Source organism: Staurois parvus, unplaced genomic scaffold, assembly GCF_062004578.1.
Source record: "Staurois parvus isolate SC_StPar_1 unplaced genomic scaffold, SC_StPar_1.0 ptg000202l, whole genome shotgun sequence".
In the NCBI taxonomy this organism is placed as follows: Eukaryota; Metazoa; Chordata; class Amphibia; order Anura; family Ranidae; genus Staurois; species Staurois parvus.
In genome coordinates, this window is record NW_028317998.1 from 3,134,664 (window position 1) to 3,148,576 (window position 13,913).

At 39.0% G+C, this 13,913-nt stretch overlaps 1 protein-coding gene across 2 annotated transcripts in view; it reads left to right on the plus strand.

The window, feature by feature from the left end:
* COL4A6 (collagen type IV alpha 6 chain) overlaps positions 1-13,913 on the plus strand; it is a 328,190-nt gene that overhangs the window by 289,093 nt on the left and 25,184 nt on the right. For both annotated transcript variants that reach the window (XM_089678282.1, XM_089678283.1), the window contains 9 exons: positions 192-299; positions 393-614; positions 816-977; positions 8,744-8,914; positions 9,045-9,188; positions 9,546-9,662; positions 10,239-10,420; positions 12,352-12,415; positions 12,680-12,754. In XM_089678282.1, the coding sequence (XP_089534408.1) occupies positions 192-299; positions 393-614; positions 816-977; positions 8,744-8,914; positions 9,045-9,188; positions 9,546-9,662; positions 10,239-10,420; positions 12,352-12,415; positions 12,680-12,754 (1,245 nt within the window). The remainder of the gene's footprint in view (positions 1-191; positions 300-392; positions 615-815; positions 978-8,743; positions 8,915-9,044; positions 9,189-9,545; positions 9,663-10,238; positions 10,421-12,351; positions 12,416-12,679; positions 12,755-13,913) is intronic.

Below are 13,913 nucleotides of genomic sequence, written 5' to 3' on the forward strand. Positions count from 1 at the left end.
TACCTCAGTGATCCCAGATTGGTAAATTGCTGAAATGTATCACCCAGTGCCTTGGATGAGGGTTGGGGAAGCTTTAAATTGCACCAATAGCACACATATGACTCTTTAGAAACAGCTATAGATTACCAAATCATAATTCTTTCAAAGAGGAAACTAGCTAATATAAATGATTGCTTGGATTATTTGTACAGGACCTAGAGGTGAAAAAGGATTCCCTGGCATCCCAGGTCTCCGTGGCTTTGATGGTGCTAAAGGACAACCAGGCATTCCAGGTTTTGGTGGATTTCCAGGACCACAAGGTAGGAGCCAGCTGTACATAATGGCAAGTTACATATAACACATGCATACGTTTTGTAACATTTATTATATTTCTAATACCTTATTATTTACAGGCTTTACAGGTCCTCGTGGAGATGAAGGCCCTGCTGGATTTCCTGGCTTGGATGGCCTTGATGGGTTTCCAGGCAAGGTAGGATCTTCTGGTTTGCCAGGTTTCAAAGGAGCACGTGGTGAAGTATTGGGAGCTGAACCTGGTCCTGCTGGTGAACCAGGAAGGCCTGGATTCATAGGAGATAAAGGAGCTCGTGGAGACCCTGGATTTGTTGGGCAAAACGGTAATAATTAACTTTATATGTGAACATCCAAAATTATTTCATTCCACTGAACATGCTGTGAAATAACTGGAAATAATAAGGGTATAACAATGTGTGTTTTTCAGTATTTTGTCCTTCTGACAGCCTTGACTAACAGCTATACCAAGATGACGATTTGAGTTGGATAGCGTGAACAGTAACAAATTCTCAATTGTGTTACAGGCTTAGATGGACGACCTGGACTAATGGGTGCTAAAGGTGAAAAGGGTAATTCAGGATTTCCAGGTGGACCAGGTCCCAGAGGTCTGCCAGGATATGGAGGAGCTGCTGGCTTTAAGGGGAAACAAGGACCTATGGGAGATATTGGATTCCCAGGGTCACCAGGTATGTTTAACAAAAAGTATAAAACAGATCATAAATTGATTTTTTTCTAGCATATCTTTAGAACATATCAGATAGAACAAGCTGTATATACGAATAAATATTTAGCTTATAAACATTTTCAGGTCAGCAAAAGAATTCTTGAAGTCTGTAAAACAATAATAGTTGATGACAGTTGGTCATTTTAGGTATCAATTTGTGAGCTTTACTGAAAAATGAATGTTGATATTCCATACATGGGGTCTTCAGACTGTACTGTAAATTAGGCACAGTTTGGGTTTTTTTTGGTAAGTATGAAAGTAAGTCAATTGCATGAAATCCTTGTATCTTTTCATTGCCTACAGTTTTAACCTGTCCAGTCCTCTCTACATCTGCTAAAGTAAACTGCTGGCAGCTGTGTATATTTTTTTTAATATACTGAAAGGTTTTACATGGCATTAGTAAACTGTATTTTTTAGGACTATAATAGAAAGAGAGGCACATTGAATATACTGTATCTCTAGGGTATCTACAAGCAGCTCTACATTTTTGGTTCTAACCTTCAGATTTTAATCTCTTCTATGGTTATTTTGGTGATTGTTCCAAGAGATCTGTTATTGACAGGAAGGGGGTAAAACTTAAGTTTTGCTGTGTAGTAGTGTCATGCATGAGAGTTATGGTTTAGTAGACAAGATGGTATATTTGTGACAAGATTTTGCTCTTATACCAAATATTTCACACATATAGCTTTGTACATTAGTCTAGCTTGGATAGAAGTAAGGCATATATTAGTAAATTACAAGGAGTATACCATTTAAATTCTTTACCCCTGCACTATGTATACCTAAATATCTGCTGAATTGTATTGATTTTCTGATTACTAACCTAAATATCAATCAAATGTGTAAAGCCAATCAGATACAACACTCTGCTTTTTATCATTCTTGCCCAGTCTTGTCTCCCTCTTTCCGATCTCCTTCCTTCCACGGGATGCACTCATAGAGAAATGATTCACTTGTTTTGATTGTATCTCTCGGTCAGCAGTTTCCATTTCGCTGTGTGCTATCTTTCATACATTTTGTCTGTTTTTCCTTCATCATGCTTTTATTCCAAATACCACCAATCCTCCATATTTTGATGTCATACTGTATGGTTTCGGCTTCTTCACATAGGCTGTCAAGGTGAGAAAGTGCTCTGTAGCATAAAAGCAGATGGACTAACTAGCTTTTGATGCTGCAGGCATTGAAATGACCATAGGTGACACCCCTTATTTCTTACACTGCTATAAGAACCATTGTACAAAATATACTTAGGTGTTGTGACAAACAACTGAGATGTAAATGCTAATGTGGCATGTAAGAACACTTATGTGATTTGTATGCTATCAGATACTTGTTGCACTTGAAACAAAGCAGTATTTCACAATTTGGGGCCATGATCAAATTACATTACCATCTGAGACTTGCTGCAGCAAATCATGACATCCACAACCTGGGGATTGTTTGTTATAAGCTCAATTCACTATTTGGTAAATACAGCATAAAGTGGTATTAAACCTAGGACCAGATTTAGACCGGGGGGGGGGGGCACTTCAGGTTCAGCAGCCCCTTATACACAGAGTTGATTTACATTCTCAGTGACAGTCATACATTTTAAAATGTCTTTCTGAGGTCACAAGTGCATGCACACACAGTCATAGGCTAGCTTTCTTAAGGGTGTAAGTGCCTTCTAAATGGCTTGCTTGAGCATATATATAAACAATATACCAGTCCAGACTAAAAAATGTTATTGATGATAGCAGGCAAAATATTACTTCCCAAGTTACATTTAATAATGGAAAGTATTTATTACTATTATATATATTTTTTTTTATTAATATTATTTTACATAATGTTTTATATTGGTTTTATATAATTTTGTATAGAGGGAGGGCCCGAGGCAGTTGACCCTTTTGCCCCCTTATAAATCAGGCACTGATTAAACCCCAAAACAAAATGTATTATATTGCAGCTTGTCAGTTCTTAGATATGATGGCTGCATATTTAAATTTTTTCTTTCCTTTATTTTCACCTCTTTATCTGGCTAATAAATCTAATATTTTTCAACATCCTTTAACAGCTCGAGCTATCCAGCAAAAGTGGCAGTTTGAGGGTTGAGACAAACAATGTAACAAGGAGAGGAGTACTTACATTAATCAGCTTTTATTTATTTATTCATGTAATACCTTTATTCCTAAAAGAAAGAAACTGTTACTATAACTGCTAAAAAAAAGAGTTTTGCTGGAGTTCTGCTTTAATTTGTTAGTCAAGTCCATATAAACCTGCTAGTGCATCTAGGACTACCCTACCCCAGACTGACAATGCTGCTTTAAAAATGTTTCTCCCATTGCTCCTCTGTAGAGAGTGGAGACTCCCTAAGACAGGACATGTGTTACTGACTGGATCACCAGATGATAATAAATAAAAGAAAGGGTTATAATAAACAAATGCAGCCACCATATTTAGGATTGGTAGACTGCTTTTGGCTTTAATACTGCTTTAAGTAGCATTGTTAACAGAATGTACTGAAATAGGAAGTGGTCCTAATACACATTAGAAATAAATATTGGATTTGAAACACTGGGACATGTTTCCTGTCCCCGCTGTACATACTACATGTAAGAGCCGGTGTGAATTAAAAACAAACCTGGAAAATAAAGCACACCAGCACAGTTGTGTGCTTGTGTTCAATCCTTTCCAAATATTGTGGAGCATAAACATGTTTTTATAAGGGCGTTTAAGTCAAACTGGGACTTTTAAATTTACAGGTATACAAAGGGATGCTAGCATAGTCGTACTACATGCAGTAGTAAGTAGCAACTGTGTCCTATTACTGATAGGCGGCGCACGTGTTGCTGGCCAGTCCAGAGACTGTTAACCCCCTTGCGGTATTCCCGAGTGTAGCTCGGGGTAAAGTTTCAGTACCACAAGCGGTAACCCCTGAGCTACACTCGGAAATACCTTGCAGCGCTGATCCGGGATCTGTTCTTCTCTTACCTTGTTCTTCCTACAGTGTCCCCGGCAATGTAATCCGGCGGATGCCGGCATCTGTCATCTGGGTTCCGTCCCCTGCGAGCGTCGGGATGTACGGGGGACGGAACGGCAGGAAATTTGAAAATGTCAAAAAGTGACATTCAATAAATACACTAAAATAACATAGTAAAACATTACTGTATCAAACCATTTCACATAAATTTTGTCCCTAGTGCTTTGTCCTGTGCCCTGCCTGCATTTTTACTGTTCTTTCTGCCTGGAAACTGAGAAATGTCCATGGCGTCCAAAAAGCGTCCCTTTAGGTCAAAAGCTGTTTTAGACCAGCTAGAGAACAGCGATAGTGAATTAGAGCCACTTGCAGAATTGAGTAATAATGATTCGTGGGGAAATTTTTCATCAGACACTGAAAACGATTTTGCGACTTTGATCAGTGATGTGGGAACTGGCGCTCTATTTCAAATTTCAGTTTTTGGTTTGATTATATTATTGAATTAAATTTATTATTATTATATTATTATGTTTTATGATTATTTATTAAATTATAATTTATGATTTCGTGTTTCAAGTTTTATCGTACCCGGGATGTTTACTAGACTCTTGTTCGGACAGATTTCAGTGAGTTATTCCTAAAAATTACAGGCCTACAATAAAAAAACAACATTTCCATGAAAAAAAATGTACCGCTTTAAGCACAGAAATATGAACATAATCAGACCGCTAGGGAGGTTAATCAAGATGGCAGACAACAGTGTTAGTGCATGCATGGAACAGCATATGGTGATGAAGTTTCTTGTGAACAAAGGTGTAAAATCCACAGATATCTACAGAATACTTCAAGCACAGTATGGTGAAGTCACACTCAGCTACAGTAAGACATTTGAATGGTGTAAATGTTTCAAAGATGGGCGGGCGGCCGTCCGTCAGTGATGATCCCAGTCCACAGCAGTCATTCCTGTAAACATTCAGCATGTGAAATACCTGATCCTGGATAATCGATGCATAACCTATCATGAAATTGCACAAGAGACTAATCTTTCTGTGGGAACAGTGCACACAGTCATTCATGAACATTTGCATTTTCAAAAAATTAGCACACGCTGGGTACCAAGACAGGTTTCCACTTTTGACCATGTTCTGTCATCTGAGTGATGTGCATATGCCTCTACAGAAAAAACAGCCTGGTTTGACCACTAAGGGCATCTTGTTTCTCCAAGACAATGCACTAGCTCACACTGCTCACCACACTACGTGCACATTACAGCAACTCAGCTGGGAGGTATTCTTACATCCCCCTTACAGCCTGGACCTTGCTCTGAGTGATTTCCACCTGTTTGGACCCCTAAAAGAGTTCCTCGGAGGTCAGCATTTCAGCACTGATGACAAAGTGAGGCAGTGTCTTAGCATGGTTCAGGCGTACTGACAAATCTTTCTATGCCAAAGCTTTCCAGGCATTAGTTAAGTGCTGGGATAATTGTATAAATGTAGCAGGGTAAAATGTCGAAAAAATAAAAGCAGTTTTCACTCTTGAAATGTGTCCTTTTATTATATAAATTCAAAAGTCCCGGTTTGACTTACATGCCCCTCGTATTAGTAACAGTGTCAACCCAAAACATCTGTGGGATGCAAATGAGCCTTCTTGGTTTGCTATAGTAGGACTAAATAGCTGCAAGAAGCTTCCACCAGTCCAAAAATACAATGAGATATTCCATCCCTGGGTTGTTTATTGACTTCTGCTTTTGTAATTTTTATGTTCTTGCTTTTTGGCGGCTGGTGCTCACTTTTCCCCTCTTCTTGCCTCAAGGCGCCACTGCGCCGCAGCACCTTCCTTGGGCCTGCCGAGACCACTTTTTATTGTAAGTGCACTTAGACCTCAGGCCCTGCAAGGCCCTTTGGTTTGCTGATTTTCTTTTTCTTTTTGAGGGAGACTTTATGTAATTACATTGTAAGTAATAACAGAAGTGAATTGTTGCTGCGCTACTCAGTGCATGAACAATAAAACATAAATAAATAAATCAGAAAATGAATACACATATGACCCTCATCCAAGTGTGAAAACAACATATGCAAAAAATATGACTAAGTGCAGACAATAACAAATAACAATAAAGGCAGCACAATGTGCTAATAGTGTGCTAATGACTGAAGTGAACATAAGGAGGTCATGATAATAAAATTGATGTGTTGATGTGATAAAGAAAGTGAATAAGTCCCAAAAAATTATAGCAAATGAAGCAACTGATGAGAGCGGGTGTCACCCGCAGCTGGATATAAAGAAAACAAACAGAGGGCGCACCGGCCTAGTGCATTACCGTAAAAAACATTTATTGAGGTAAAAAAAAAAAAGGTATCGTACTCACAAATGAAATGAATGTTAAACGCACATTGTAAAGAACAGCACTGTCCAATCCACACTTGGATCTGAGGAAGAGGCAAGTCCTCGAAAAGTGTTAGCCTAATGGAAGTCCAGGGTTCCCATTGCGGATGGCCACATAGTGTGGATTGGACAGTGCTGTTCTTTATGATGTGCCTTTGACATTTATGTCATTTGTGAGTACGATACCTATTTTTATTACCTCAATAAATGTTTTTTACGGTAATGCACTAGGCCGGTGCACCCTCTGTTTGTTTTTATTTATTTCCAGTGCATTTGGACTACCTTGGTCCGTTGAGGGCAACAAGGAGTTCATATTCCAGGGCATCCGAGATGTAGCTATAGCCCATGCTGAGTCCATCCCCAAGCGCAGGAGTATTTGGGTTTGCTGTTTTTCGTTGTCACCTGCAGTTGCCTGACTACCCGACCACCCTCCTCCTCATTATCAGCCCTATCACCACCATGGGGTAGTCTTCTTGTTTGAAACTTCCATGTGAGGTACTGAATGTGATGGAGGTCTGTGACCATGTCTGGAGAATGCCTGTGAATGTTTGCCAGTGCCATTGAAGAGGACCCCTTTTTCTTTGATTGCTATTAAGGATCATCTAATTGGGATCATCGTTTGAGGTTTCTTTATGCTTTATGACTCCTTGGGGGTTGCATTTTGCAGGTGAGTGCCCACTCTATCCGGTGGAGGATTATTTATATACATTTTCATCACTGGATGTCTCATGGTGTGTGTTGAAGATTCATTGTGTTCCCCTGTTTTTTTGGGACTGCCATTATCATTTTTTGGGACTTATTCACTTAATCACATCAACACATCAATTTTATTATCATTGTTTCCTTGTGTTCACTTCAGTCACTAGCACAGCATTAGCACATTGTGCTGCCTTTATTGTTATTTGTTATTGTCTGCACTTAGTCATATTTTTTGCATATGTTGTTTTTACACTTGGATGAGGGTCACATGTGCATTCATTTTCTGATTTATTTATGTTTTATTTTTCATGCACTGAGTAGCACAGCACTAATTAACTTATTATTGCTTTCACTATTTGGAATATAGTTAGGTGTTTGCGGCCACTTGGGGGTCATTGCAGTTTGTTTTTTAGCGCAGGAGGACTTATACATTGTAAGTGTACCTAAACCTCATTCTATGTTGGTGGTATGGTGCTACACAGTTCACGGTTTTGTGTATTTTGTATGTATTTTATTTGTTCTGTGCTGAAAACGAATAAAAATAAATGATTTAAAAAAAGATATTCCATCCCTTTTTTGCACTACCAGAGTTGCAAGTCTAGATTGTTTTCAAGTACATTGTTAAAGGTGAATAGAGCTTAAGCATTCTACTGGTTAAATAAGAGAATTGGGCTCTAAACATACATATGCTGTCATACTAGTACCATCTCTAAAAATGGGAAATTAGTGGAACATAATTCCTGTGAATAGTTATAGTACTAGTCTATTGTTTTTCTGCAGATGTTTTCAGAATCAGGCAAGTATTTGGGTTGTACGTGTCTACATATCATATGTATGCAGTAGTAAACCACAGCCATCGTGCTATGAGGCACAAGTGGTTCTTGACTATGTTTGCAATTGCTATCAACAGGTGCTCTGTACTTGTCTGCTTGTTTAGTCACTATTTCTAATACATATGATTTAATAATTTTTTTAAAGATTTGTAATAATACCATTGGTTTATACTTGTTGTGCTTACTTTATACAAATGTGGCAAACCTGGGGAACTTCTAAGCACAGAAAGAGTACAAGATTTAGATACACAGCCAGACTTTACTTAATTATGTTTTATAATTGCAATAGGTTAAATAGAGTTAACTCTATTTAACCTATTGCAATTATAAAACATTGATCATCTGCTTTACCCAGACTATGAAATACTGCTTCAAGTTTTGCAGGTATTGAGATCACTAATATCACTTATAGTATTTTACATTACCCTTTCACAATGGTTCATTAATGTAGATAAAATGTGTATAGAGATATTTCTTCTACATTTCAGGTGTTGGATATTTATGATTCACTCATCCCCGCATTGGAATAAACCTCAACATTGTAGAAAGTGCAACATCATAAGGGGTTTCACTGCAGTCAGTTGTAGTGTTATAGGCAGTAACCCTTGCAATAGGTAACTTAGACCACTAATGCTTTTGCAGCTAATGTCCCTTCTGCTAGGTGGCTGTATGTAGTAAAATTTGAAATATATTTGCTATGACTTCAGACAACATTCTGCTTCTCATATTCTTTCTGCCGCTTCTGATGATTCCAGTTCTGACAGTTAAAATGTCCTCCGCAAGTGATGGGACTGTTGTATTTCTTGGTAATTGCTCAATTCCATATTGTTATACTGAGTACATTTATTACAGGCTTTCCTGGAGCAAAGGGCATTCCTGGAAACAGAGGTCTCCCAAGTCCAGCTGGGATAAAAGGTAGTCCAGGTCCTAATGGTGATGCAGGTCGACCTGGGGATTTAGGACCATCTGGACCACCAGGACCAAGTGGCCGAGATGGACTGCCAGGCTCTCCAGCAATTAAAGGTTGGATTGATTCAATGATTATAATTTAGTTCATAAATGTAACATCATATACAGTATTATATATATGTATATATATATATATATATATACATATATCTCACTCACCCTGTTATTCTGTAATGGTTCTTAGGAGATAAAGGATCCCCCGGTTTGATTGGCTTTCCTGGTATGCCTGGACTTCCAGGCCTCCCTGGTACCAGTGGATTTAAAGGATTCGATGGATCACCTGGAAGAAATGGACTTCCTGGACTTGAAGGGCGAAAGGGGGAGCAAGGTAATTAAATTCACTATGATAAGAAACCGTATACTTTTCTCATTTTGTAAATATATTTTTCACACAGATAGACAGAAACACTACTAGAAACTGGTTATTTCAGATTAGTCATGGGATCTTTCCTATTCACTTTCTGGGTACTAATTTGGCACCAAAAAGATTTTTATGTTTTCACAATCTTTCTAAATAATTTCATCAATAACGAATCAACACAGTTTTGGATATATTTAATTGTTATTTTATTAGCGTGCAGCCCCAACATAATTTTTGTAGGCCAACTATTTTCTGGAATCAGCAGCTTTACTTTCTGACATGCTAAGAATTACCTTCTTTTAAAGATCCATTTTATTTCTCCAGGTGGCAGAGGTGATCCAGGCCCACAGGGTCCTGAAAATATTGTGGATATAAGCAGAATGGATGGAGAACTTGGTGCACCAGGAAGAAATGGACAATCAGGGTTCCCCGGCCCCCGAGGTAATGTTTCTATAATACTACAAGATGTTACTTGTTGCACTTGTTGGCTCTTCAGTTTCTGTTGACGTCTTCATGTAATACATTATTTTGTACAAAATGTTCTCAATATAAAAATGCAAAATCATAGAAATGTAAACAGACACAAAAAACAGTGACATGATGACACAGAAATGCAGATCCAGACATATTTTTAAACATCTAAAGCTTGCCATATGGATTACAACGTACTGTTCAAACTGTACAGTCTCCTTTACATTTACCAGAACTGTGTAATGTGAAGGCCAACCTAAATTATCCATTGAATCTGTAGCCAGTCTTGCAGGCAGGAAATTGTACAATTGGCCTATAGCATGTAAAGTTAGTTTAAGTCTGATAAGCAGCAGACATGTCTATTCATGCCGTAGAGATAGTAGGAAATATTTTTATACTGCCAATTAGTTTGTGCCAGTTGGCTCTGAGGAATCTATCATGGGTTCATTTTATTTTGTATTGTCCAATTTATCTCTTGCTCCTTGCTGCAGTATAGTTTGGATTTGTGTAATGGATTTATACTGATAATAATAATGAATTTCACAGGCGATAAAGGTTTTCCTGGTCTACCTGGGTCACCTGGCCTCCCTGGATTCCCAGGAACACCAGGAAGAGAGAAAGGTCAACGTGGAGATCCTGGGCTGCCTGGGACATTTGGAAGGCCGGGTTCTCCTGGACTTCGAGGGTCATCAGGGATCATCGGATTTCCTGGGATGCCAGGAATTAATGTACGTTTCTCTGTTTGAATTGCTGATTTTTAAAGTGATTGAATAGATCATACCAGTAATGGATTACAGGTATTATATATGTACAGATTGACCAATTGCTTATAATGTATTGGATAGATACATTTTTGTAGCAATTTACAATGGTCTCTAGACTGCAGAAACCCATGTTTCCCTATTACCTAAGAAGTGTATGTCAAAATCTCTTTCTGCTGTAGTTTCAACATGTCACTAAGAAGTAAAGTAACCTGAGAGATACAACCTTTAAACGTTACTTTGTTCAAATGACATATCTAATACTGTAACATTTTTCTTTTTCTTTTTTTTTTGTTCCTTTATGCAGTCTATGTCCTATTGTAGAGAATTACCACCTATTCCTGTAGTGTAGAGAAAACAAGTAAGAGGAAATCTTGCAAAATAAAGGCAATCCCCCTTTAGAGAGCTGTCATTTGTACAATTGCCATCATTAAATGATTTTTCCACGATTCGTGTTCTGCTGAAAATGTTGAATTTTTTCTTACTTTTAATCTTGGTGACAATGGTCACCAGTGGGGAAAAAGATAGCAATGAAAACCCAGCATACAGTAGTTTCGTTCCTATACCTACTCTAGCCAAAATGAAGTATACACTATATTGCCAAAAGTATTGAGACACCCCTCCAAATCATTGGATTCATGTGTTCCAATCACCTCCATGGCCACAGGTGTATAAAAATCAAGCACCTAGGCATGCAGACTTCTACAAACATTTGTGAAGGCATGGGTCGCTCTCAGGAGCTCAGTGAATTGAAGCGTGGTACCGTGATAGGTTGCCACCTGTGCAATAAGTCCATCCACGACCTTTCCTTGCAACTAAATATTCCACAGTCAATTGTTAGTAGTATTATAATAAAGTGCAAGCAACTGGAAACAAAAGCAACTTAGGCACTAAGTGGTAGGCCACATAAAATGACAGAGTGGGGTCAGCACATGCTGAAGCGCACAATGCACAGAAGTCACCAACTGTCTGCAGAGTCAATAGCTAAAGACCTCCAAATTTTGTGTGGCCTTCAGATTAGCACAACAACAGTGCATAGAGAGCTTCATGGAATGGGTTTCCATGGCCGAGCAGCTGCATCCAAGCAGTACATTACCAAGTGCAATGCAAAGCATCGGATGCAGTGGTGTAAAGCACACCACCACTGGACTCTAGAGCAGTGGAGGCACATTATCTGGAGTGACGAATCACGCTTCTCTGTCTGGCAATCCAATGGACGTATCTGGGTTTGTAGATTGCCAGGAGAACGGTACATCCTTGACTGCATTGTGCCAATTGTAAAATTTGGTGGATGGGGGATTATGGTGTGGAGTTGTTTTTCAGGGGTTGAGCTTGGCCCCTTAGTTCCAATGAAGGGAACTCTTAAGGTGTCAGCATACCAAGATATTTTGGACACTTTTCTGCTCTTAACTTTGTGGGAACAGTTTGGAGATGGCCCCTTCCTGTTCCAACATGACTGTGCACGAGTGCACAAAGCAAGGTCCATAAAGATATGGATGAGTGCGTTTGAGGTGGAGGAACTTAACTCACCTGCACCTCAACCCAATAGAACACCTTTGGGATGACCTCACAAATGCTCTTCTGGAAGATAGGTCAAGCATTCCCATTGACATGCTCCTAAACCTTGTGGACAGCCTTCCCAGAAGAGCTGAAGCTGTTATAGCTGCAAAAGGTGGGCCAACTCAGAATTGAACCCCATGGACTAAGACTGGGATGCTATTAAAGTTCAAAGTGCGTGTAAAGGCAGGCGTCCCATTACTTTTTGTCAATATAGTGTATATGTTTAGATACACTTTAAATATAATTAGGAATGTTTAATAAACATTTTACCAGTTAATTATATAATATAACAAGGCATGGGAATAACTAAAATGCTAACGTTTATGTTTGATATTTAGGGTGCAGATGGATTACCAGGTAGCCCTGGTTTTGCTGGTTCTCCTGGACGACCTGGTGAAAAAGGTTTGTTATGACCGAATCAAAATTAAACATATATATAGTTATAGTCACTAGTCAAAGTAATATTATTTCTTTAGTCCATAGCATAAAAAATTAGCTTTAAATTATTAAGGATTTTTAGCAAATGACGCATAACTGTGAGTAACTGCTTTAGTTGCTGTCATTATCCTTTCCCTTGCTTGTCGTTGGCACTGAAAGAAAGATAGACATCTTATCAGGTGTTATTTGGTTGCAGTTCTGGTATTATTTTAACTTTCATCTTTATAGGTGACCGCGGAGAATCTCAAGGGACGTCAGGTGATAGAGGACCCAAGGGAGAACGTGGAACTCCAGGAAATCCAGGTAATTTTTTTTCATATTTCTCACTTATAATCAACTGGTACTTTAAAAATCAGCGTTTGAACTATGTGACTAATACAGATAGGTTTCTACATTGCCAATATAGACTGTAGCCTAGGACAGCAAGGCTGTAATTGGTCACACAATCAGGCACCCACATATCATGTGTCAGTGGCCCATTTCCATGTATAACAAGTTCCATACTACTGCCTATCAGCACGATCCAGCCAAGTGCTCACATTTGCTTCCACAATTTGTATTTTTGTAAAATGCACTTTGTTTTTACATTACCCGCTACCTCCATACACCTAGCACCCGACTGCCAGTAGAGTAGGATGACAAATTCTCTAATTATTTAGTTGTTGTTTCTAGGTATATAGATGCAAAGTGGCCAAACTGTCATCTTCACTTGGTCTGCCTCCTGCCTCGGCATGCTTTGTGTATCAATGATGTCTCAACTTGCTGTGTGATACTAAGGCTGGCAAGCTAATTTTGGTAGGAAAGGTAAAGCACAAGACAGTTGGCCTAGGAGAGCAAGAAAAATAAATCCAGACCTAGGGACTAACCTTATCACTAATTCTTAGAAAACACTCAAGTAGAACCAGTACCTGTCAGATTTAAAATTATATAGACTACAGAATATAATGGTTTACCATATATTTCATTCTAATACGTTTTCTGCATTACATGAGCTTGAAGGACCAATTGCTTAGAATATTGTGTACCTATAAAAAGTATGAAATTAAAGTGGTTCTAAAGTCAAAAGGTTTCTTACCTTAATGCAGTACCTGCATTAAGATTAAAAAAAAACTTTCACTCTCTGTTTGCCCCCCCATTAAACACTTACATGAGTTCTGTTTCAATCCAGCTTTGTGCCCTTCTGCAGCAGTGCTGGTCTCTCTTCTTGCTCTCACAGGACAGATTGATAGCAGTGGGAGCCATTGGCTCTTGCTGCTGCCAATCAGATCCGGTGAGAAGGAAGCAGAGGCATGGCCAGGCCACGCTGTGTGTGTGTCTATGGACACACATGGCATGGCTTGGAAGCGTGCCTGCATGTCTGCCCCCATAGCAAGCAGCTTACTATGGGGGCACACTCAGGAGAGATGGAGTAGACAGCACTGGTAGGACCCCAGAAGAGGAGGTAAGGGGCCGCTCTGTGCAA